General features: G+C 52.1%; 3 protein-coding genes across 6 annotated transcripts in view; all 3 read left to right on the forward strand.

Annotated features, from left to right (window-relative positions):
- Nucleotides 1-7,428, forward strand: part of LOC122440752 (protein LSM12 homolog) — a 78,137-nt gene extending 70,709 nt beyond the window's left edge. Inside the window, exons 1-4 of one of the 2 annotated variants that reach the window (XM_043467399.1) lie at nucleotides 5,384-6,289; nucleotides 6,691-6,878; nucleotides 6,968-7,048; nucleotides 7,185-7,428. In XM_043467399.1, the coding sequence (XP_043323334.1) occupies nucleotides 6,691-6,878; nucleotides 6,968-7,048; nucleotides 7,185-7,209 (294 nt within the window). In that variant the 5' untranslated portion in view covers nucleotides 5,384-6,289 and the 3' untranslated portion in view covers nucleotides 7,210-7,428. Of the gene's footprint in view, nucleotides 1-5,383; nucleotides 6,290-6,690; nucleotides 6,879-6,967; nucleotides 7,049-7,184 lie in introns of those variants that run through there. The other variant, XM_043467390.1, reaches the window with a different exon arrangement.
- A 4,804-nt stretch (nucleotides 7,429-12,232) lies between these two features.
- On the forward strand, nucleotides 12,233-15,952 carry PPY (pancreatic polypeptide). Of its 2 annotated transcripts, none has more exons than XM_043471271.1 (4): nucleotides 12,233-12,364; nucleotides 15,199-15,389; nucleotides 15,586-15,657; nucleotides 15,814-15,952. In XM_043471271.1, exons 1-4 carry the CDS (start codon nucleotides 12,332-12,334, stop codon nucleotides 15,836-15,838), a joined length of 321 nt encoding a protein of 106 aa, XP_043327206.1. In that variant the 5' UTR covers nucleotides 12,233-12,331; the 3' UTR covers nucleotides 15,839-15,952. The 2 variants fall into 2 exon arrangements, with proteins under 2 accessions (XP_043327206.1, XP_043327292.1); XM_043471357.1 differs by lacking the exon at nucleotides 12,233-12,364 and adding an exon at nucleotides 14,393-14,437.
- Nucleotides 15,953-19,559: 3,607 nt separating this feature from the next.
- MPP2 (membrane palmitoylated protein 2) overlaps nucleotides 19,560-20,581 on the forward strand; it is a 43,461-nt gene continuing 42,439 nt past the window's right edge. Inside the window, exon 1 of one of the 2 annotated variants that reach the window (XM_043467451.1) lies at nucleotides 19,560-19,685. The gene's annotated coding sequence lies outside the window, so the exon portion shown is untranslated. The remainder of the gene's footprint in view (nucleotides 19,686-20,581) is intronic. The other variant, XM_043467461.1, reaches the window with a different exon arrangement.

Below are 20,581 nucleotides of genomic sequence, written 5' to 3' on the forward strand. Positions count from 1 at the left end.
CAGAGATTATCTAGACAAGATACTTTATCCTGAGAGCTCTGGTCTCAAGGTACAGGGAGAGAAAATCAGGGTCTTCTAGTAGGACTTACTCCCTCAGGGTCAGAATTCTAGAGAGAGATATTTCCCCCCTTCAATCTGGCTTTCTCTGCTGCTTGAGAATTAAGCAGGGGTAGGTGAAAGTTCAGCTAGCATTATGTAATTAATTGGCATCATTGAAGGTTCATAATTTTCATAGATAAACTCTTTACTTTCTTTTTAATGGTTTTGTAAAGTTGGTCAGCCTGTGTAATAAGAGTGTGTGTAACTCAGACCAACCTAAATTGTGCCTTTTGCCTAGAGTAGCCATATCCTCATCTAAGTCATCTAAAAATGTGAAGTCAAGCAAAGGCTCATTATGGTGGTTAGAGAATGATTCAGGTGTCAAACCAGAATGCTACTTAAAGGTTTTTTCAAATCGTTCATAATAGTCCAAAATGGATTCATATGATCTTTGCTTGAACTGCTGAATCTCTGTCCAGTCTACTATTTCAGGGAAAAGCTCTCGGATAAGTTTGAGCAATTTCTGGCTAATTCCTTGCATTCAGTGCGAGTTTGTGGTTCAAAATCCATTAAGGGATGTTTCCATCCTGTTTTCTTGCTTTATTCCCTTGCTTTCTGATGGCTTCTCTGATGGCTCAGCGGGTAAAGAATCTGCTTGCAGTATAGGAGACACAGGAGATATGGGTTCGACCCCTGGGTTGGGAAGCTCCCTTGGAGGAGGCAATGGCAACCCACTCCAGTATTCTTGCCTGGAAAATCCCATGGACAGAGGAACCAAAGGCAGTCCATGGGGTTGAAAAGAGTCAGACATGACTGAGCGACTAACACTTTGCTTTCAGAGAATAACAGATGTATTAACTGATACAGATCTGAAAACCTAGGCTCGCAGATCAGAATGGTTAACTGAATTCCTTATCATATATATATATATATATATATATATATATATGTTCTAAGTTCTGCTTGGTCCAGAGTGTGTCCATAAGCACTGAGGATGGTTTATCTCTTGTTATAATAGGTTTCTTCTTAAAGGGAGCTACAATCACTTCTGATTTTTTTTTTTAATCCTCCTTTACTAGAAAAAGGAACAGCAAGAGGCGAAAGAGTTGGAAGAGAAAAATAGACAGTGTCTGGGACAGACAATTCAGATAGAAGAGCATATGTGGGAGGAGCAGAGGGAGAGGCAGAGTCAGAGTGCTAGCAACCTTTTCAAGTTCTGATATAGTTTCAAGCAATTAACTGTTGATTTCCTGCAAAGAGGTTACTCTATCATTTCTCCTTTAGAATCTTCTAGGTACCAATCAAAGTAAGCATTTCATTCCGTCTGATCCTAGGCTTTTTCTAACTGTGTGCACAAAAAATAGCGATTTTGGAATATCTGAAAACTCCAATTTGGCCATTTTAGGTTGAGATCTCCTTTAGTATAATTTCCCAATTAATTACATACTTGTAACTGTGAGTTTTGTACATAGATAATTCTGGCTGGGGTGTTAGTTAGAGACTGGCTTTCTGATGCCGCTTGTTTCTGTGTTTGAGAGGCTCTGTTTCCCATTTTTAAAATTGAATTTATTTGTCAGGGACAAAATTTGCTAGTGAAATTGTGTGATGGGCCAGTGTGCTGCTTGTGAGCATAACTCCTGCATGTGTCACCCTAGCGTTGATTCAGTCCTCTTGCATGCCTTCGTTTCTCCCTTTGGTGGTCCAAAACCAACATGGGTGCTCAGATCACTGAATGTCCAATTCTTATTTGTGACCCCCAATGAGCAAATATTTTAATTAATGAATGGGGTTTCCCTATGGAACTACTGCATGGTATGAGGGCTCTGCCTCCACCACTCCCGTAAATTTCTCAGTCTCTTGAGAAAACCATAATCAGCTGGAAGGAGTCTTATCCCTTTTCTTTGGAGCTTTCATGTAGTATCTTCACTTTTATTCCAACAAATTCTATGAAGGCAGTCGAATGGAGGAAGTGCATCAGATCAGGCTCTTACCTCACCACTCAGCACAGACCATTCAGTTTCTTACAACTGAGCAATCCCTGGCATCCCACCCACCCCACCTCACCAGTATCCCTCACTGGAGTGGGACAGGTACCTGTTGCTCAGTCATGTCTGATTCTTTGCGACCCCATGGACTGTATAGTCCATGGAATTCTCTAGGCCAGAATACTGGAGTGAGTAGTCTTTCCCTTCTCTAAGGAAAGGCTGGGATCAAACCCAGGTCTCCCGAATTGCAGGCAGATTCTTTACCGTCTGAGCCAGAAGGGAAGCCCAGGAATACTGGAGTGGGTAGCCTATCCCTTCTCCAGCGAATCTTCCTGACCTGGAAATTGAACCAGGGTCTCCTGCATTGCAGGAGGATTCTTTACCAACTGAGTTATCAGGGAAGTTAGGTACCTGCTATGCACTGCTTAATAAAACTCAGGATCATCAACCAATATGGCAGATCTGAGAACCAGGAGAGACTTACCCAAACTAGTCTGAACTCTCCAAGGAGGCAGATGGGCACAAGGGACCTCCGCTGGTTTGAGGGCTCTGGATCCTCACTGAGTTCAGGCAAAGGACAGAAATCCACTCTGGGGCCCTTCCTCATGGTTCCCATAACAACTGACTTATTGAAAAATGTAAATGTGAGTTTCATGAGTTAAGTTTTATTTGAGGCAGCATTTCAGATAGCTCTGAAAAACTGCTCCAAAGAAGTGCATGTGTGTGTGTGTATGTGTGTGTGTGTGTGTGTCTGTGTGTCTGTGTGAGAGAGAGAGAGAGAGAAGGTCCGTACACATGCGAAATTGGTCAAGGGGGAGTACAGACAATCAAGCATGTATTTTTTGACAGAAAGTCTCTGATAGTCACAAAGGGCAGATGTTACCACAAAGGACTTTAATGCCTTTCTAGATATGAGGAATTGGTCTCATAAAATCTGCTCCTGAAAATATCTATCTGAAGAACTGTTCTGTCAGTTTTTCCCTGAGGACAGAGTGCCTCACTTCTGCTCTCCACCCTGAGCTCCTTTCAGGGGGTATTGAAGATCAGCAGCGGGAGCAGCACATGATAATCCTTGTAGAGGTAGATAGCAAGTGCCAATTTGTAACTGACATCTGCCACTAGAATGTAAACTCCACGAGGGTATGGATTTTGCCTGTTTGTTCACTGCTTGGTCCCTGGTGCTTAGGAGAGTGTCTGGTTCATAGTAAGGACCTAAGAAGTGCTCGTTGAGTAAGGACCAATCACTCTTGCTACATGGCCATGTGCTGTGTGTAGACCCTTGGACATGAGGCCCCCCCCCGAGGGTGGAAGGTAATGGACTAGTGCCGCTCAGTGGATGGGATATCAGAGAGAGGCCTTGTGTGTGGGAGGTGGGGAGGGTGGGCAGGTGGTGGGATATATGATATTAAGACTCTAGGGATGAATGGCATGGGCTACCCTCTCCTGATGAGTAGCCCTTGAGCCCATTGGGCAAGAGCAATGGTCAACAGGGGTCCAAGCCCATAAGCCTCCTTGACCCCTAGGGTGGTCTTGTTAGGTGTTCCGAGAATGGGGATCAAGGGAACCTCAGTGTTTCAGTCCCCACTTCCCTTTGAGGACAAGTTGGAGGAAGGTGCTGGTCCCAAGTCTACCATAACAGCTATTTGGAAGTTTCTCCTCTCTCAGATGTCAGTTCCCCACCATCCGGACATGTCTCATAGTGACTGAATCAAGTGTCAATGATGGTGGGTGTGTGAGTTGGGGGATAGCTGAGCCCACTGATCGATGGCTGAGATATCCTCTCCACTAGTCAACAAGTTAATGGACTCTTCAATGAGGCAGTAGTGATTAATGAATCAATCGGCTGGCCCTGTAATTGTGCAGTGGGAGTCTGGCTTCTGGCCCACCCTGAGGGACTTCTTCTAGACCCATTTGCTTTCACTCTAATAGTAGAAGGGAAAGTGATTTATTGAGAAGTTGAACCTGAATCTGGGCCTTTGCCCATGCCTTCTTAACTTCTGCCATCTACCCTCAGACTCCACCCTCCACACGATATCAGGGGGTTCCAGGGATGCCACAAAAACATGAGCATCTCAAAGCTCATGTCATCACTCTCTGCCTTGGTCCGAATGCTAGAAGCTCCCTGTCACCACCCTAGCTGGTGCTGTGGTATTAGCAGAGCACACAGCCCCTGGCTCAGATGCCCCTGACCCCTTTAGCCTGCAGGCTCCTTGTCTAGACCTTGACCCCGGGACTGTAGCTGTCCTCACCAGCTCTGTGGCCACCCTCTCCATCGCTACGGTGAGCACCTGTCTTTGTCTTCCCAAGGCCTCTGGAAGAGTGGAGTTCTTTTATTTCTGCTGTTTGCTCTCCAAACTGGACACAGACTTGTTCCCATGTTTTTGTCTGTCCCTGTGTTGTGGGAACTACTCCAGTTGGGGCTGCACAAGGGTGACGGAGTATCTCTGCCCTCAGATGGGGGCTCCCCAGTGAAGCTGCTGCTCCTCTCACCATAGACAGGGAATCCCCAAGAATGTGACCTGGGATTTCTGGAGAACAAGGTTGGGCCTCACCCTTTAGACATGACCTCCTAAGAAAAAAGATTTTCCTCCCCGCACTGAGGCTGGGGTTCATGTCCCCTCACCCTTAGGGCAGCTTCCACATCCATGCCCAGTGTGCCCACCTGGCCTTTCTTGGGATGTGTGGGGCCCAGAGGGCCGAACTAGCTGATAAGCAGCCATTTCCAGAGAGTACAGGCGACTGAACCCATAAAAAGGTGATTGAGAGAGCTGTGGGCTCCACTTCCAGAGAGAGCTCTAAAATAACACCCATGGCCATCTGTCTTGAGGGTGGAAGGGCTGGCCCAGAACTAGGGGACTGAACAAGAGGGTCCCTCCTGCTCTCATGGGCTGAGGGGAAGTCTGGAGCTGAGGCTCCAGCCAGGGCAGAGGAAGGGAGCTGGAAATGTTCACTGGAGACTTCCTTGTAGCGCTCTTTTTTCCTGCTAGAGGCATGTGGGTCTGATGGGGTTGGTAGACCCCATACTTACTTAGCTTCCCTTCCCCTCCTTGCATGCCTGACTCCTAAGCCTCACGGTTGCCTGAGATAGTAAGCCTTTCTGTCCATCATGATTGAGTGGGCCTCTCCCTGGGGTCAGCCTCAGCCCTTTTCTCTGCTTTGTATCCTGGGTGACCTTGGCTGTTGCTTCCTTACCTCTCAGAGCATTAGTTTCCTCATCTGTAAAATGGGGAGAAACGCAGCTCATTGTGTTGTTGTCCCTGAAATCATGTACTGCCCAGGACACAGGAGGTGCTCAACAAACAGGAGTCCTTCCCTAGGTGGGGATCTTTGACCCTGAGCCCAGTGGAGATTGTAATGGGCTAGGGATGGTGGCATGTTGTTGGGCATTCCTGGCATCTCTCAGTCCTGTAAGACACCGGTGCTCAAGTGACCCCTGGGTGGAAATGGGGGCACATTGCCTTGCAGGGGGTCTGTATGCCAGGCTTGCTGGACCTGAATGTGTATGTGTCAGGCTGGGTATACAGGTGGTTGACTCAGCTGTTTCTGGGGAGGGGACTGACTTTTGCCTCCTCCCACTCCTCTCCCAACTCTTGAACAGAGGGAGACATAGTGGAGTGTCCAGAGGGGTCCCTCCTCCAAGACTTCACAGACAGCAGGTCAACAGCCAAGTTTATAGCTCCCATCCTACCTCCAGTAGCAAGAGGTTTTCCCCACAGGTCCTGCCAACATATTACGGAGAAGAGGCTGAAAAGTCTGGTTTTTGGAAGGAGTGGTCATAGGTCCCACAGGCTGGAAAATATGGATTTGGACTCCTGCCTGCACCTCCCTCCCTGACCATGGACTGGCTAGGAAAGAAGGAATGTCAACCCTGGTCCTAGGGGTCTTCCCAGGAATCTAGACCGAATGGTTCACTTCCTTAGGAGGCTACACCTGCTGTGGGGAGGAGGTGCTGTAGGGTGAAGATGGGGTTCTGACTAGGCATCCTCTCCAGAGGTACCCTGAATCCAAGTGTGGGGGCTCCGCCTTGGCTCCTTGGAGGTGGAGATATCACTTACTGTCTGAATGTAAGCTCAGCGATCTGCCCCTGGGTGGAGTGAGAAAAGAGAACCCTCCCTCTCCAGTTCCCCTCCCCTTTCAGACGCGGATATAAGCCCCACAAGGAAAGCACTGAGCTGAGGAGGCCACAGCCCCACCTGCAGAAGTCCAGCCCTTAGGACTCCTCTGGCCTTCCATCTCCTGACCACTCTGCCTCTGGAGCTGTCGCTGTGAGTGACCTGGGACCCAGCAATGGTCTGGTCGGGGGATCCCAGGCTATTTTGTGGGGAAACTGAGGCTAGCAAGGTGGAAACGGACTGAGTGTTGAGAAGCTGATTTGGAAGGGGGTCAGCAGAAGTGGGAAGGAGAAAAGCTGGGGAGTCCCCGCTGCCAGCATTGCCGTGTTCCTCCATCTGCCCTTCTGGTGGAGGCAGGCAGGGCTTATGCCCTTTTAACAGATGAGGAAACTGAGGCCAGAGATGGTGCAATGCCTGAGAACACACAGCCAGCAGGTGGCTGAGCCTTGGTCGGGAACCAACCACAGACAGGTGGCTGAAGCTAGGACCAGATGGCAACCTTAGCTTCCTGCTTCGGAGTAGATGCTCGGACTGACTCTAGTGCCCCTCTCCAGATGATGTCGGGGCGCAGATCGTGGCCCGCCATGGCCACAGTGCTACTGACCCTGCTCGTTTGCCTGGGGGAACTGGTCGACGCCTACCCCGCCAAACCCCAGGCTCCCGGAGAACACGCCTCGCCAGATGAGCTGAACCGCTACTACACCTCGCTGCGCCACTACCTCAACCTGGTCACTCGGCAACGGTGAGAGCGTGCGCGGGGTGGGCGGGGCCGGGCTGCCGCCAGGGGCGTGGCCAGGCACGACCCCACCCATCTCTGGCTCCGCCCCGCAGGTTTGGGAAACGCGATTTCTCAGAAGCTCTTCTCTCCTTACTGCTCTTTCCAGATGGCGAGGACCGGCCGGTCAAGTCGCGGTAAAAGCGCGTCCCTTGGGGGGTGGCCTGGTCCTGCTGCCAGCCTATCCCCGCCGCCTAGTACTTTCCCCCAATCTCGCCTACCCAGATCCGACGCCGAACTTGGCTCCGTATGACTTTCCTTTCCCTCCTACAGGCCAGAAGGAGCCTACCTGTGGTGAAGACCCCCACGGCCTCCAGAGAGAGATGTGCTAAGGCACCGACCCCATTTCCATGTTTGCTCCTGACCCCGGAGCCTGGATTCCTCTCAGGGCTTGCTGTGTCTGAGGAGTGTTCGGGGTGGGGTCCTTATTTCCATTTTCTCCGTTTTCCCGCCCCTGGGCTGGAGGGCCGGATGTGGTCCTTCCTTGATCTCTAAATAAAGTGCAAATTTCACTGAACTGGAAATTGTGCGTTTCTACATCTTGTCTCTTGTCCTTCGTGGAGGTGGCATCCAGGTGGGAGTGGAGGATGGAGGGGAGAGAGCTGAGAGGATAGAAGATGACGCCTGAGACCAAAGGAGCCCAAGGCCAGGGCTGGGGTGGAGTGAGGGCCCCTCTCTGCTCTGAACTAAGAGAAAACGCTACCCCCCAGAGTGAGGAGTGGATGACACCCAGACAAGGGTCCTCTGGCGCTCTAGCCGGGTGGGGTGGGGGCAGGTTGAAAGTTCTTCCAAAGGGTTAGGGAGGAGCAGGAAGAATTGCTGCTGGAGGGTGAAGGGTGTGGACAGGAGCAGGCTGGGCAGCCCAGGGGAGTAGCTGGGGGCAGAGCTGCACCATCCCCCAAAGAGGGAAGTGTCTGGAGAATGGGCTTGGCACCAACACCCCGGGTTACCCGGAGGAGATGTATCACTAACCCCGGGGGCTGTAGTGGCTGGGAGTGGAGATGGGACCCCAGCTGGGGCTGTGGAGGGAGACTCATTTGTGGGTTGAGATGGGTGTGTGTGCTGGGGGAAGGGGTCACTTCCAACACCCCCATTGCCTGGACAGGAGCAGTGGGAGTGTGGAGGCTGCCCTTTCTCTCAGCTGCCGCCCTCCCCTTTCTGAATTCACACTCAGGAGATAAGTCACCAAGCATGGTGTCCTGGGGACAAGGTCATGAGAGGGATTCCCTCCTGAGGTGGCTCTGGGAGAGGAGCTTCAAGCTGGCTCTGCCATGGCTGGAGGAGAGGCCCCTGCTCAGTCACCACCTGCCCTGGGGTCCCTGGGGCCCTGCCACCTTCCCTTCCCTGCACTGCCCTCTAGTCTCCCAGAAGGTAGGGTGGAAGGGGGAGACGGAAGCAGGTCGAGGGCCTGGTCAGGTCACAGGCCGTGTAGACTCCAATGCTCTAAGCCTTTGGCCTGGCCACTCCCCCTGCTGTAGATCCCTTTCCCTCTCTTCATTCTGGAGATCAGTTTCAGGGTAGTGGCTGCCTCCTCCCAGAAGCCTGCCCTGCTTGCTTGGGGGGTGGGTGGTGGAGTTAGTTCTCTCTGGTTTCCTCTTCCTACAACAGTCTACCTTCTGAGACCCACTTTCCATCACAGTTCCTCCTGTCTTCTCTCCTCTCCTCTAACCATTCTAGCCAGTTGATCAAGCCCCCAGCCCAACCCCAGGAGAGGTAGGATGGGAGCATGCAATGGCTGCTACAAACTTCGGTTCATTTTGTGGTTGGAGGTGTGGGAGGATGTGAATTCGTGTTTGTGTCCATGGTCTCCTGTCTGTTGGTCTGCTGGGAGTTGTGGTCAGTTTGAAGCTAATAGAAGAGACCCCTGGTATAAATTATATGGCCACAGACAATTTCTGCCCAGCTCAACATGTCTGGTTCACCATAGGTGATATGGGTTTGCTTCAAGTCCACTGGGGGAAGTGTTGAGAGATTATTAATCCACTGCTGATCAGACTCAACCAGTGTTGGAGCTGGAGGGAACCTTAGATGTAACACTAATGATGCCAATATCAATAGTTACTTTAAAAAAAAAAAGGCACTTACTGAGAATTCACTTGTGGTGCAGTGGTTAGGACTTAGCACTTTCACTGCAGGGGCTTGGGTTTGATCCTTAGTCAGAAAACTAAGATCCTGCAAGCTGAACAACATGGCCAAAAAAAGCACTTATTTATGTGTTAGACAATAAGCTAATTGTTTTATATGCATTATATGGCCATGGTGTTGATCTGGCTTTTAAACTTGAGATGTAATTAAAAATTACTTAAGAAAGAAATTTATTTCTCTCTTATATAAGATGTGAGTTTCATCTTGGGCGTTGGCAGTTCTGCTCCATGGGGGTATTAACAGCCCAGTTGCCAAGTCTGTGGTCTCCCCAAGCCCTCATCTAAATTACTAAAGATAACCCATCTGGCTCATAGCTCCATCCTTGTTCTAGCCACTGGGAAGGGAGGGAAGGAAAAAGGGTAGTTGTGTTGGTTATTGTGATGTATAGCAAGTTATCCTAAAAGCAGCTCTATCTTACACCATGAGTCTTTCAAGGGCAGGAACCCCACAGTTGCTGCAGAAGCCTCAGAGACAAAAGATCTGGATTTGAGTCCCATGTCTATCATTCACTGGCTGTGTGACTGGCCTAGTCATTTCATGTCACTGCATTTATTTCTTCACTGATGAAACAGGGATCCTCGCACCTTAAATAATATTGGATTGGCCAAAAAATTCATTTGGGTTTTCCCATAAGTTTATGGAAAAATTCTAACAAACTTTTTGGCCAATCCAATAATAATAGTTTGCCGTTTTAAGGCTCAAAGAGATTATGTAAACTGCCAAAAGTCACACAGCTAATGAATGTCAGAGCTAGTGAGTAGGAGAGCTGAGTCTACAGGTCAGCTCGACACAGCCTGGCACATGCTTGTGAATATCCCCCTTCTTTTCCTTTCTTTTCCTACTCACTCTGAAAAGTGAAAGTGTTAATCACTCAGTTGTGGCCAACTCTTTGTGACCCCATGGATTGTAGCCTGCCAGACTCCTCTGTCCATGGGATTATTCAGGCAAGAATACTGGAGTGGGTTGCCATTTCCTTCTCTGCCAACGCCCAAGATGAAACTCACATCTTATATAAGAGAGAAATAAATTTCTTTCTTAAGTAATTTTTAATTACATCTCAAGTTTAAAAGCCAGATCAACACCCAGAATACTGGGGTGGGGTACCATGCCCTCTTCTGGGGGATCTTCCCAACCCAGGGATCGAACCCAGGTCTCTCGCATTGCAGGTAGATTCTTTACCATCTGAACTACCAGGTAAGCCCAAGAATACTGGAACGGGTAGTCTATCCCTTCTCCAGGGGAACTTCCCGACCCAGGAATTGAACCGGGGTCTCCTGCATTGCAGGCAGATTCTTTTTTGTTTCCTTTTAAATTCATTCCTTTATTTTAATTGGAGACTAATTACTTTATAATATTGTGGTGGTTTCTGCCACACATTGACAGGAATCAGCCACGGGTGTACATGTTTCCCCCCATCCTGAACCCCCTGCCACCTCCTTCCCCACCCCATCCCTCTGGGTTGTCCCAGAGCACCAGCTTTGAGTGCCCTGCTTCATGCATGGAACTTGCACTGCTCATCTATTCTACATATGGTAATATACATGTTTCAATGCTATTCTCTCAAATCATCCCACCCTTGCCTTCTCCCACAGAGTTCAAAAGTGTATTCCTTACATCTGTGTCTCTTTTGCTGTCTTGCTTATAGGGTCGTCAATACCATCTTTCTAATTTCCATATATATGCGTTAATATACTGTATTAGTGTTTCTCTTTCTGACTTACTTCACTTTGTATAATAGGCTTCAGTTTCATCCACCTCATTAGAACTGACTCAAATGCATTCTTTATTGCTGAGTAATATTCCATTGTGTATATGCACCACAACTTCTTTATCCATTCTTCTGCTGACGTACATCTAGGTTACTTCCATGTCCTCGCTATTGTAACCAGTGCTGCGATGAACATTGGGGTAAATGTGTCTCTTTTAATTTTGGTTTCCTTGGTGTGTATGCCCAGCAGTGGGATTGCTGGGTTGTATGACAGTTCTGTTTCCAGTTTTTTAAGGAATCTCCACACTGTTCTCCATAGTGGCTGTACTAGCTTGCATTCCCACCAACAGTGTAAGAGGGTTCCCTTTTCTCCACAACCTCTTCAGCATTTATTGTTTGTAGAGTTTTTGACAGTAGCCATTCCAACTGGCGTGAGATGGTACCTCATTGTGGTTTTGATTTGCGTTTCTATGATAATGAATAATGTTGAGCATCTTTTCATGTGTTTGTTAGTGCAGGCAGATTCTTTACCAGCTGAACTACCAGGGGAAAACTCACTCCTAACGCATCTCAAAACGGCTCTGACACTGCTTCCTTCCAACCACCCCAAGGGAAAAACCCCTCCTTCCACACTCAGCCCCTATGTGACCCAGAGCCCCTACCTGACCTACACCCAGTTTTTCTTTCCTCCCCATTTAACCATCCCTCTCCTGTAGTAATTTATTATATGGATTGGTTTAGCCTTCTCTTAGAAAGAAAGAAGCCTTCCTCTTCTGGAAAAATTTGATCTGACAATGATAGGATTTGCTTTTGCAGGCACTGTGGGCAGGGAGGACTACTGAGCACTCTTGAGCCTTCAGGGGACCCTGGAGGCAGATGGAATCCTCATGGTGGACAGAAGTGGGGACAGAACCCAGGTTTCAAATTAATGACCTGAGCCCTTAGTTGGGCCTGAGTTGGTCCTGAGCGGGTGGGACAAGGACCCCAGGTTTGTGTATGTGTGTGTGTGAGACAGAGAGATAAACCTCAACCCAAGGGTTTCCCTAGGGAATGGGGGACCCCTGAGTTCCTGGCATCTGGGGCTGGCCACCATTTCCTTTCCCTTCTCCCTCGCTGCTGCCAACCCAGTGTGAGAATAAGACAGTGGCCTGAGTTGGCCCAGGCTGCTTTGGAGGAATTCTTGGAGAGGGTATGTAATGCTAATCGCGTTCCTGCCTTTGCAGTCCCGTTTGTGGGGACCACCTTTGCCCTGTGACCTCAGATGTTTCTGGGGTCTTCCTTTCCTGGTCTTACTGCAGCCTTCACTCCATCCTAACACTGCCCAGTGGCCGCCGTCCCTGTCCCAGAGAGCGTGGGGTTGGGCAGGGGAGGGGGACCACTTTCACTTAGCCTGTCTGCACCTACGTCCTTGGTGCTCCTTGAAGCAGAGCTCCATGGCAAGCCCTGGGAACAGATGGTGAGTGAGAAGCATCGCCCAGTCTGGACGTGACCATACGGTTGAGAAAGCGCGTCCACTGCCCACTCCTCCTCAGTTGTCACAGCGTCGCTGAGAGGATCCAGAAGAGGAATGTCTTGTTGGCAAAGGAGAAAAATGAAAGCTGTAGGTTCTGCTGACATCGTAGAGTAACTGTCATTATTGTAGGCACTGACAAAGCTGTTTACCTCTGTGACAGGACACAACTATAGATGGCCTCAGCTTTGAGCCAATCTCCAGATCTACCGTGTGTCTGCAGGGGCTGGGCCCTGACCTGGGTAAGGGCCATAACTGGTCCCGCAGCAGCCGGAGTCCTGTGGGAGCTCAGACCCTTCGAACTATGGTTGGAGCCTGGCGCCCCCTGGTGGCAGCCTGCAGCCCCTGCCGGCCTCACCAGAGGCCCGCCTACTGGGGTGTGTGTGCTAAGTCACTTGAGTTGTGATCAACTGTAACCCGCCAGGCTCCTCTGTCCATGGGATTCTCCCGGCTAGAATACTGGAGTGGGTAGCTATGCTCTCCTCCAGGGAATCTCCATGACCCAGGGACCGAAGCCACATCTCTTATGTCTGCTGCATTTGCAGGCGCATTCTTTACCACTAGTGCCACCAGGGCAGCCCCAGCCTGCCTAGGAGACCAGCCACTAATTCACCAGCCTCGTTTTACCAAGTTGGACCCCGAGGCCCAGAGAAGGGCCAGCAGGGCTTTTGGAGACAGAACGATCTCCATTCTGCTTTGCGGAATTGGGTGGAGCGTTATTGTTCTTGTTGCCAGAAATCAGAATTGAGAGGAGAAAGGTAGAACTCTGGCAATTCCTGAGCCTTCCTTTATCCTCATTACCTTGAGGAAAATCAAAGCTTAGATCTGTGCAGCATCACCTCCAGTCCTCATCCCCACCCTACCCCACCCCACCCCTGCCCCTGGTCCTCTCCCAACACACTTGGTGTTGTGATCTGAGATGGCAGAACCTCAGGGGTGAGAAGTCCCTTGCCCACTACTTGGGCTTCATTGAGTCATTCGGACACAGTCAGTTACGCTCCTAGCCCTGAGCTGGGGAGGGAGCCAGGGGTGGGGGAAGGGATGCTGAGCAGGGAAGACTCACAGGCTCCTGGGACCAGGGCAGGGGGTGGGGCGGGGGTGATTTGCTGGCACTGGTGGGGTTGGAAATCTAAGTCAGAACTTGAGTCTTAGACAGCTGTGTGACCTTGGGCTAGTATCTTTGCCTCTCTGAGCCTCATGTTTCTTAGTTAAAAAGTGGGAAATTATAGCAATACTTTAACAGCCTTACTTAGAAAAAAAAGAGCACAGATTTTGGAGTTAGATTTTGTTTCAAACCCTGGATCTCCACTGACTAGCTATGTGGCTTGAGGCTAGTTACTTAATGTCTCTGAGACTCAGTTTCTGAATCTGTAAAATGGGTTGTTGTAGGAACTCACTGAGGTGATTGAGCTGGGAGCACTTTAGAAAATTCAAGGCTTTATCTTTACCCTGGAATGGAGGCACTGGGAAATGGCTACCAGACACTGGCCTCCCTGCCCCCTCTCCCTTGAACCCAGGAACAAGAACAGGCACACCAGTTCTCATTCCGCCTCTATCTGCTACCCAGGGAGAGGGTTTCTCCCTACCTGGGTCCCCACTCCTTTCCACATTCCCTGGTTCCCTGAGGCATCTCCCCCGTTCCATCTTGTTCTAATCACAGATGCACGGGAAGTCCTAAGTCTCCAGCTTTCATCCCTAGAGTCTCAGAGTCATAGCCTCAATCTTCTGCCTGGAGGGAATCTGCTTGAGTATTTGGGTTAATCCTGGGGAGACAGGCAGGGCTGTTCCGAGTTCTGCAATCAGAACCTTTCTGTTATCCTGCATTCCCAGGACGCCATCCTTCTTGAACTAAGCCTGGTCTGGTGCTGGAAGGCATTCAGGGGCCTGGAGGAGACTGATCGTGGCCCACTTTTACCCATTATGCTGCCAGTGTGACACCCACAACACTGCCCTGTCCCCTTCCTGTCCCTGGTCCTGGTGCTGGCGTTGCAGGCACCAGGGAGATGGTGGGAGGAGGGGGTGAGGGCTGGGGAGGGAGAGAGGCTGACAGGAGGCGGGGACTCGGGGGGCTGAGGACTATAAAAGGGTCAAGGACGGGGTGGGTTCCATCCAGCCTGAGGCAGGCACTGATTTGGTCCAGCGCCTGCTCGCTCAGGACTCAGGGTAAGTGGGCTCAGCCTGCTCCTAGCTCTGGGGCCAGGGGTGTGTTGTATAGAAGGACGTGGTGCTTTACAGGGCTGGGGGCCTCCAGAGGCCTGAGATCCTGCTTGGGTCTGGCTCTACACCTGGACAAATCCATCACCCTGGGAGAGCAGCCTGCTGCCTAGAAGCCTGCAGGTGTGCGCCGGGCAGCGGGTGGGGGCTGTGAACACAAGTCTGTGTGTGTGGCCATACCTCCTGTTCGGTGACACGGCTGCGGTGTCCTCTCCAGGACCTGCATCTGCATGTCTACCCTGGCAGAGCGGCTGGGGAAAGTGGGGTGGAAGGACAGCACACCCACAGGCTGTGGATTTCTGCCCCTTGGTTCACAAGTTCCTTCTGTGTGCCCCAACCCTGCAGGGGAGCTAAAGCGCCTCTATTTCCCATAGCCCCTCCCCTCCAACTCTCACCTGCAGCTGCCTCTTCAGAGCCATCAGGTCCTGGGTGTCCGGAGTCCTGGGTCTCCTACCCAAGACCCAACTCCCCGATTCTCTGCTACACTTTTCTGCCTTGCCTAGGCCCTAGCTGAGCTCCAGCTGCTGTGCTTCTCTGAAGAGGGGGCTGGTGAGCTCTCCAGGGCAGGGTCTAGGAGGTGGGGTGGTCAGCTCCCAGTAGCCCTTTGCTCTGTCCCTTGGTCTCCAGGCTTGGAGAAATAGGTGATGGGCTGGGGAGGGGGGCGGGGTGGGCTCTGTGCTCCCTCTATCTCCCTGATCCTGGCTTCTCAGATGGCCGCCGCGCACCGCTGCCTCTTCCTGCTCCTCCTGTCCACGTGCGTGGCTCTGTTGCTGCCGCCACCCCTGGGTGCCCTGGGAGCCCCGCTGGAGCCAGAGTATCCAGGGGACAATGCCACAGCAGAGCAGATGGCCCAGTATGCGGCTGAGCTCCGCAGATACATCAACATGTTGACCAGGCCCAGGTGAGTGTGAGACGGGGAGAGAGGCCCCAGCCAAGACCCCAGGCCCAGCCTCTTCCATGTTCTTCGGGAGCAGAGCATCTCTATGGTCTGGCCGGGGGCCCTGTGCCCCGGGCAGGATGGTGCCCAGGGGTAGGCATGAGGCAGATGAACTGGTACATGGGCATAGCACTGGCCCCAGCTGTCTCTCCCCTCCCAGGTATGGGAAAAGAAACAAAGAAGGCATGCTGGACTTCTTGGAGTGTGGGTCTCCCCACTCAGCAGTCCCCAGGTGGGTTTTGTTCTCTGTCCTGTGTGCCCAGATGCCTGGGGCAGGAAATGGGGGTGTGTAGGATGGGAGAGAACAGGCACCTAGGGCTGGCCTGAGGTCTCCTGAGGGCACAAGGACTACCCACTCACACTGCCGTGTTTTGCCCTCTTCTTGCAGGGAGATCGATACAATGGACTCATAACGCCACTTCCTGCTCCTCCAACTCCAGGGCGAGGCTGGCCCAGGTCTCCCATCTGCACCCTTGGCTCTGGCTGTAGCTTGCTCCCTGCTCCCATACTGGCTAAATAAAGCACATCAAAGTTCTTAGCCTCACTCTCTCTGTGTCTCTGCAGACCCCTGGTTGGGACAGGAGCAGGCCAAATGCACAAGAAGAAAGGGACAGGCAGACAGAAGGGAACTGAGGGTGTTACGACTGATCCAGAATGTCTGGAGGGTCATCAGGGCCATGTAGTTCATCCTGTCCCCTTCACAGAGGGGCAAGTTGTGGCCCAGGGGGAGAAGGGGACTTCCCCAAGGTCATTCAGCAAGTCAGTGAATCTTCAGCTGTCCCATTTCAGCATCTCTAGACCCTCCTGATCATTGGCTTGATGGCAGCCCTGCCCCCAAATAGATCCCCACCAATGTTTTCTTATAGCCTAGGCAGTAGGTGAAGTGCTAGTTTGTACTAGAGGCGAGAGCCCAGCCCAGAGGAACGACTGGGGTGAAGACAGTCATGGTTTACATTGGTGGCATTGGAGTTGCCCTCTTTGGGGCGGTGAGAGGTGGCTCACTCCATGATGGGCTGAAGTGTGGCCCCTCACAGGCACAGCACACAGCAGAGGCATGGCCAGAAGAGGGGGACAGAGATGGGGAGGAGTCCGGAGATAGTGTCACGTGAAATTGTTGGGAAAATGAGCTTCTGTGTGCCAGGGCTATTTAACCCTCTCAACAACTCTGTGAGGGGAGAGATACTGTTATTCTCACTCTACAGAGGAGGAAACTGAAGCTCAGAGAGGTTCCGCATTTTGTCCAAGGCCCGGCAGCAGATGGTAATCCAATACAGGGACATAGCATCGACTTTAGAGTCAGATGAACCTGGGTTTGAATCCCGGATCGGCCATATCCCTCTGTGTGCACCATAACCTCTTTGAGCCTCAGGCTCCTCATCTGTAAAATGGGAAGAATGATAGGGTTGCAGTGAGCAGGACATGAAATGATGCATGTGAAGTTTTTAGCATGGCCCTTAACCCAGGAAAGCTCTCAGCAGATCGGAGCTTCTGAGGGGCAGACTTGCAGCCAAGCAGCTGTTTCCATGAAGTGTGGTGGAAAGACATGAGCAGAGGGATGACTGGTCTTCAAACAAACGCAGCTTCAGCTTACGGAAGAGGGTTAGGGTTAACTCCGTGTACCTCCCGAAAGGGGCTCCGAAAGGCAGACTTTCCTTGACTGTAAGGAAGCATCACTGAAGAACCAGAAAACTGGGAAGAACTTGCCCTGAGAGGCAGTGAACTCCGGGGTGTTTAAGGGTTACTCAAGTCAAGTCACAGAAGGGGAGGCTGCAGTAGGAAGCTGACCTTACAGGGAGGAGGCTGGATTAGCTGAGCGATGGCCACCTCCAGGAGACCAGTCTGTGGTCTGCATACTCCAGCTCAGGGAGGGCGAAAAGCCGGACCCTGCCTGGGGAGGCCTGGGCTGGGGAGGTGTCTTAGTGGCCTTTGCCAGCCCTCCCTCTTCTCAGGCATCTTGAATAAGGGGGGGTGGGATGTGTGTCTATGTGTGACTGAGAGGGAGCAACCTCATCTCTCTCCTCTTTCCTGGCCTGGGAGCACCTGTGGGTAAGGGATAGTCACGGTGGGGCTGGGAGGGAGAAGTGAGAGAATGCAAACCTTTTTGGTTCCTGGAATGCCTCCTCCTGCCTCCCTCACATGCTCTGCCTGAAGGGATGAGGCCTGTGGGTTTGGGGAATGAGGGGATCCACTAGGCTCAGCACCTCATACTGAACGCATGGCAGTGACACCAGAGTCGTGGTTCCCCTCAAGTTCTGGCTGTGCAAATGACTCCAAAGTGGACCTAGGCCCTAAAAGTCAAAGGGCTGGCAAGGATGCCACACTGGGCAAGTGCTTGGCTCAGGCAAGGGGGCGTCTGGGAGGGAGGCTGGTTTCAGCAGAAGAACAGTTTGGATGATGGAGCCGGAAGTCCCAGAATTTTCTCTGGCAGCGAAGAGGATGGGTTCTGAGTGGGGAGAGGTGTAGATACTTCCCAGAGGCAGGAATCAGGACTCTACTCAGAAGATCCCTGTGTGAGAGTTGGATGCGGATGGGGCCTCTGCCCCTGCCCAGGCCTCTCTGATGGCCCCCAGCCCCCAGAGGAGACAGCTTCTTAGGGACGGGCCTGGATAAGCTCCTGCTCTCCCCTTGCTCTGCTCACAGCCAGAGGGGCCGAGATGATCCCCGGAGCCAAGGCAGGACTTATGCTCCGCACACTGTGGGGGGTGGGGTGGGTGGGTGGTTTGTTTGCAGGCTGGCATCACAGCTGCACTGCTTGGTGTAGAAACTTGGGGGGGGGGCAGCTCCGTGTTAAATCCCGCTGGAGCCCCTCCTCTGAGGTTGCTGGGATCCACTTCTCTCACCCATGCTCTCCCTCTTGGCTGCCGTTCAGTTGCTCAGTCGTGTCCAATTCTTTGTGACGCCATGGACTGCAGCACTGCCAGGCTTCCCTGTCCTTCACTATCTCCTGGAGTTTGCTCAAACTCATGTCCATGGAATTGGTGATGCCATCCAAACATCTCATCCTCTGTTGTCCCCTACTCCTCCTGCCCGCGATCTTTCCTAGCATCAGATACCCCATGTCCAAAGGCAAAGGAGAAGCCGCAGCAAGACGGTAGGAGCAGTGCAATCGCGTTTAAAATCAAACCCTCCTGGCTAGGGCCTCCACAGCCGCCTCCCCCACCCCGAAGTAGTGTAAGTGCCTGGGGTGGGGGAAGGTGGATGGGTTGCCCAAAGGAGGCAGGGAAGACCCCTAAACCCAGGTCTTTCCTTCCTACGGTAGGACCTCCAGGAACCTCTCTTTCCCCTCCAAGGAGAGGTCCCTTCCCGCCCAGGGTTCACAGAAGTCAAGGAAGCAACAGAGATTCCGTTTCTCTTTATTGTTCTCACTGAGGGCGGGTTGGGCAGGAGTTAGGGTCCCTCTCATAATATATAGAGGGTCGGTGGGCGGGGAGACTTGAGTTGGGCTTCGGAAGTCAAAGCCCAGCCTGGAGAAGTAAGTCCCTCGGAATCCCCTGGGTCCCTCCAGCCTCCAGGGCTTCCTTTCGCTCCCGCCCAACCTGCCCCCAGTTCCGAGGACCCCGACTGGGGCCAGCCGGGCCCAGGCTCTCCTACCTGGGGCCCTGGGAGGAGGCTGGTGGTTGGGGTTTCGCGGCGTTCCGCGGTGAGGGGTTCGTGGTTTTCCGTCCGGGGAGTTTCGTCTCGTTCGCTGGCAGAGGTTTCGTCGCGTTCGCTGATAGGGGTTTCGTACTATTCCTGGGGTTGTTCGCGTCACTGGAGTTCTTGGTTTTCTTAGACTTCATGCTGAGGAACAGGTCTTTTCAGAGGCCATGGGGCTGCTCTGCGATCCCAGTTCCCGGCTGCGATGAGCAGGGAGCCGGGTGGGGTGGGGCAGTGGGGGCAGGTGGCGTCCGTTTCCTCCCATCCCCTTCCGTTCCCCCCTGCCCACCTGCTATTGAAGAGCTTCTCCATGTACTTGTTGAATTGGCTTAAGCTGGACAGCCAACGGGCAACCCGGGGCATCAGATGCTGCTGTCCTTGCAGCTCCTCCCCCGCGGCCCCGTCCGGTCCCAGAAGCACCACGATACACACCAGGGCGAGTGCGCACGCGCAGCGCAGAGCCGTGGGCTAGAGGGGGCGGGGCAGACAGAGGAGGGCGGTCACGTGACACAGACCCGGAGACCTGGGACGTGGACAGGTACACGAGCGCCGTAAGGGACTTCCAGGTACCCAGGCCGAATGGTGCACATCTGGCCACGCACAGTGATGGACATAAAGCACCAGGTACACGGGAACCCTGGCGATGGACTGGGAGGTACACCCTGAGATGGACACACCGGGATGGTATAGAGCCATTGGCCAGCTCCGTGACCTCACTGACTTCTTCTGCAACTCCTTTTCGCCTCACTCCTGGGTCTCCGGCCTCCTTGCTGTTGCTCAAAAGTGTCAGACATGCCATTCACTCTGCCTGGAGGCTTCCTCCAGATATCCATATGACCAACTTCCTCCCCTCCATCTCAAAATTCGCCTTCTAAATGGACCCTACTCGGATGACCGTATTTAACATTGCAACTCATCTCTTCATCTTGTTCTATTCTCCCTCTCTTGCAACTTCTAACTTACTGTATTCTATGCTTTTTTTTTTTAATGAGTAAATCCCCAGTGGTAACCCCTCCACCAGTGTAAGCACCTGGCAGCTAAGGCGATGGGCAGCTGGGCCCTTTGCCTGTTTTGTTTACTGATGTATCACAAGCACCTAGAACAATGCCTGACACTTAGTAGGGGTCCCGTGGGATTCTCCAGGCCAGAATACTGTTGTGGATTGCCTTTTCCTGTTCCAGGGGATCTTCCCCACCCAAGGATTGAGCCGGGGTCTCCTGCACTGCAGGTGTATTCTTTACCATCTGAGCCACCAGGGAATCCCGGGTGCTCAATAGTACATGTTAAATGAAAGACTTAACACAGTTGCATACAGGGATGATAGTCCAAGAGTCCCCATGCACACCCGTCACACACAGAGACTTTTGTGCTGGCAACACTCAGACACATCCAGTGATAGACACACTATGATGCCCATATACATGCTACTTGTGGCTGGAGCCTGTGAGACCGGTAACCCTCTCTTGACCAGGAACTCCCCTCCTCCCCACCACCCAAAGCAAGGACAGGCAACCCTGGCA

The sequence above is a fragment of the Cervus canadensis genome, chromosome 1 (genome assembly GCF_019320065.1).
Source record: "Cervus canadensis isolate Bull #8, Minnesota chromosome 1, ASM1932006v1, whole genome shotgun sequence".
Classification (NCBI taxonomy): domain Eukaryota; kingdom Metazoa; phylum Chordata; class Mammalia; order Artiodactyla; family Cervidae; genus Cervus; species Cervus canadensis.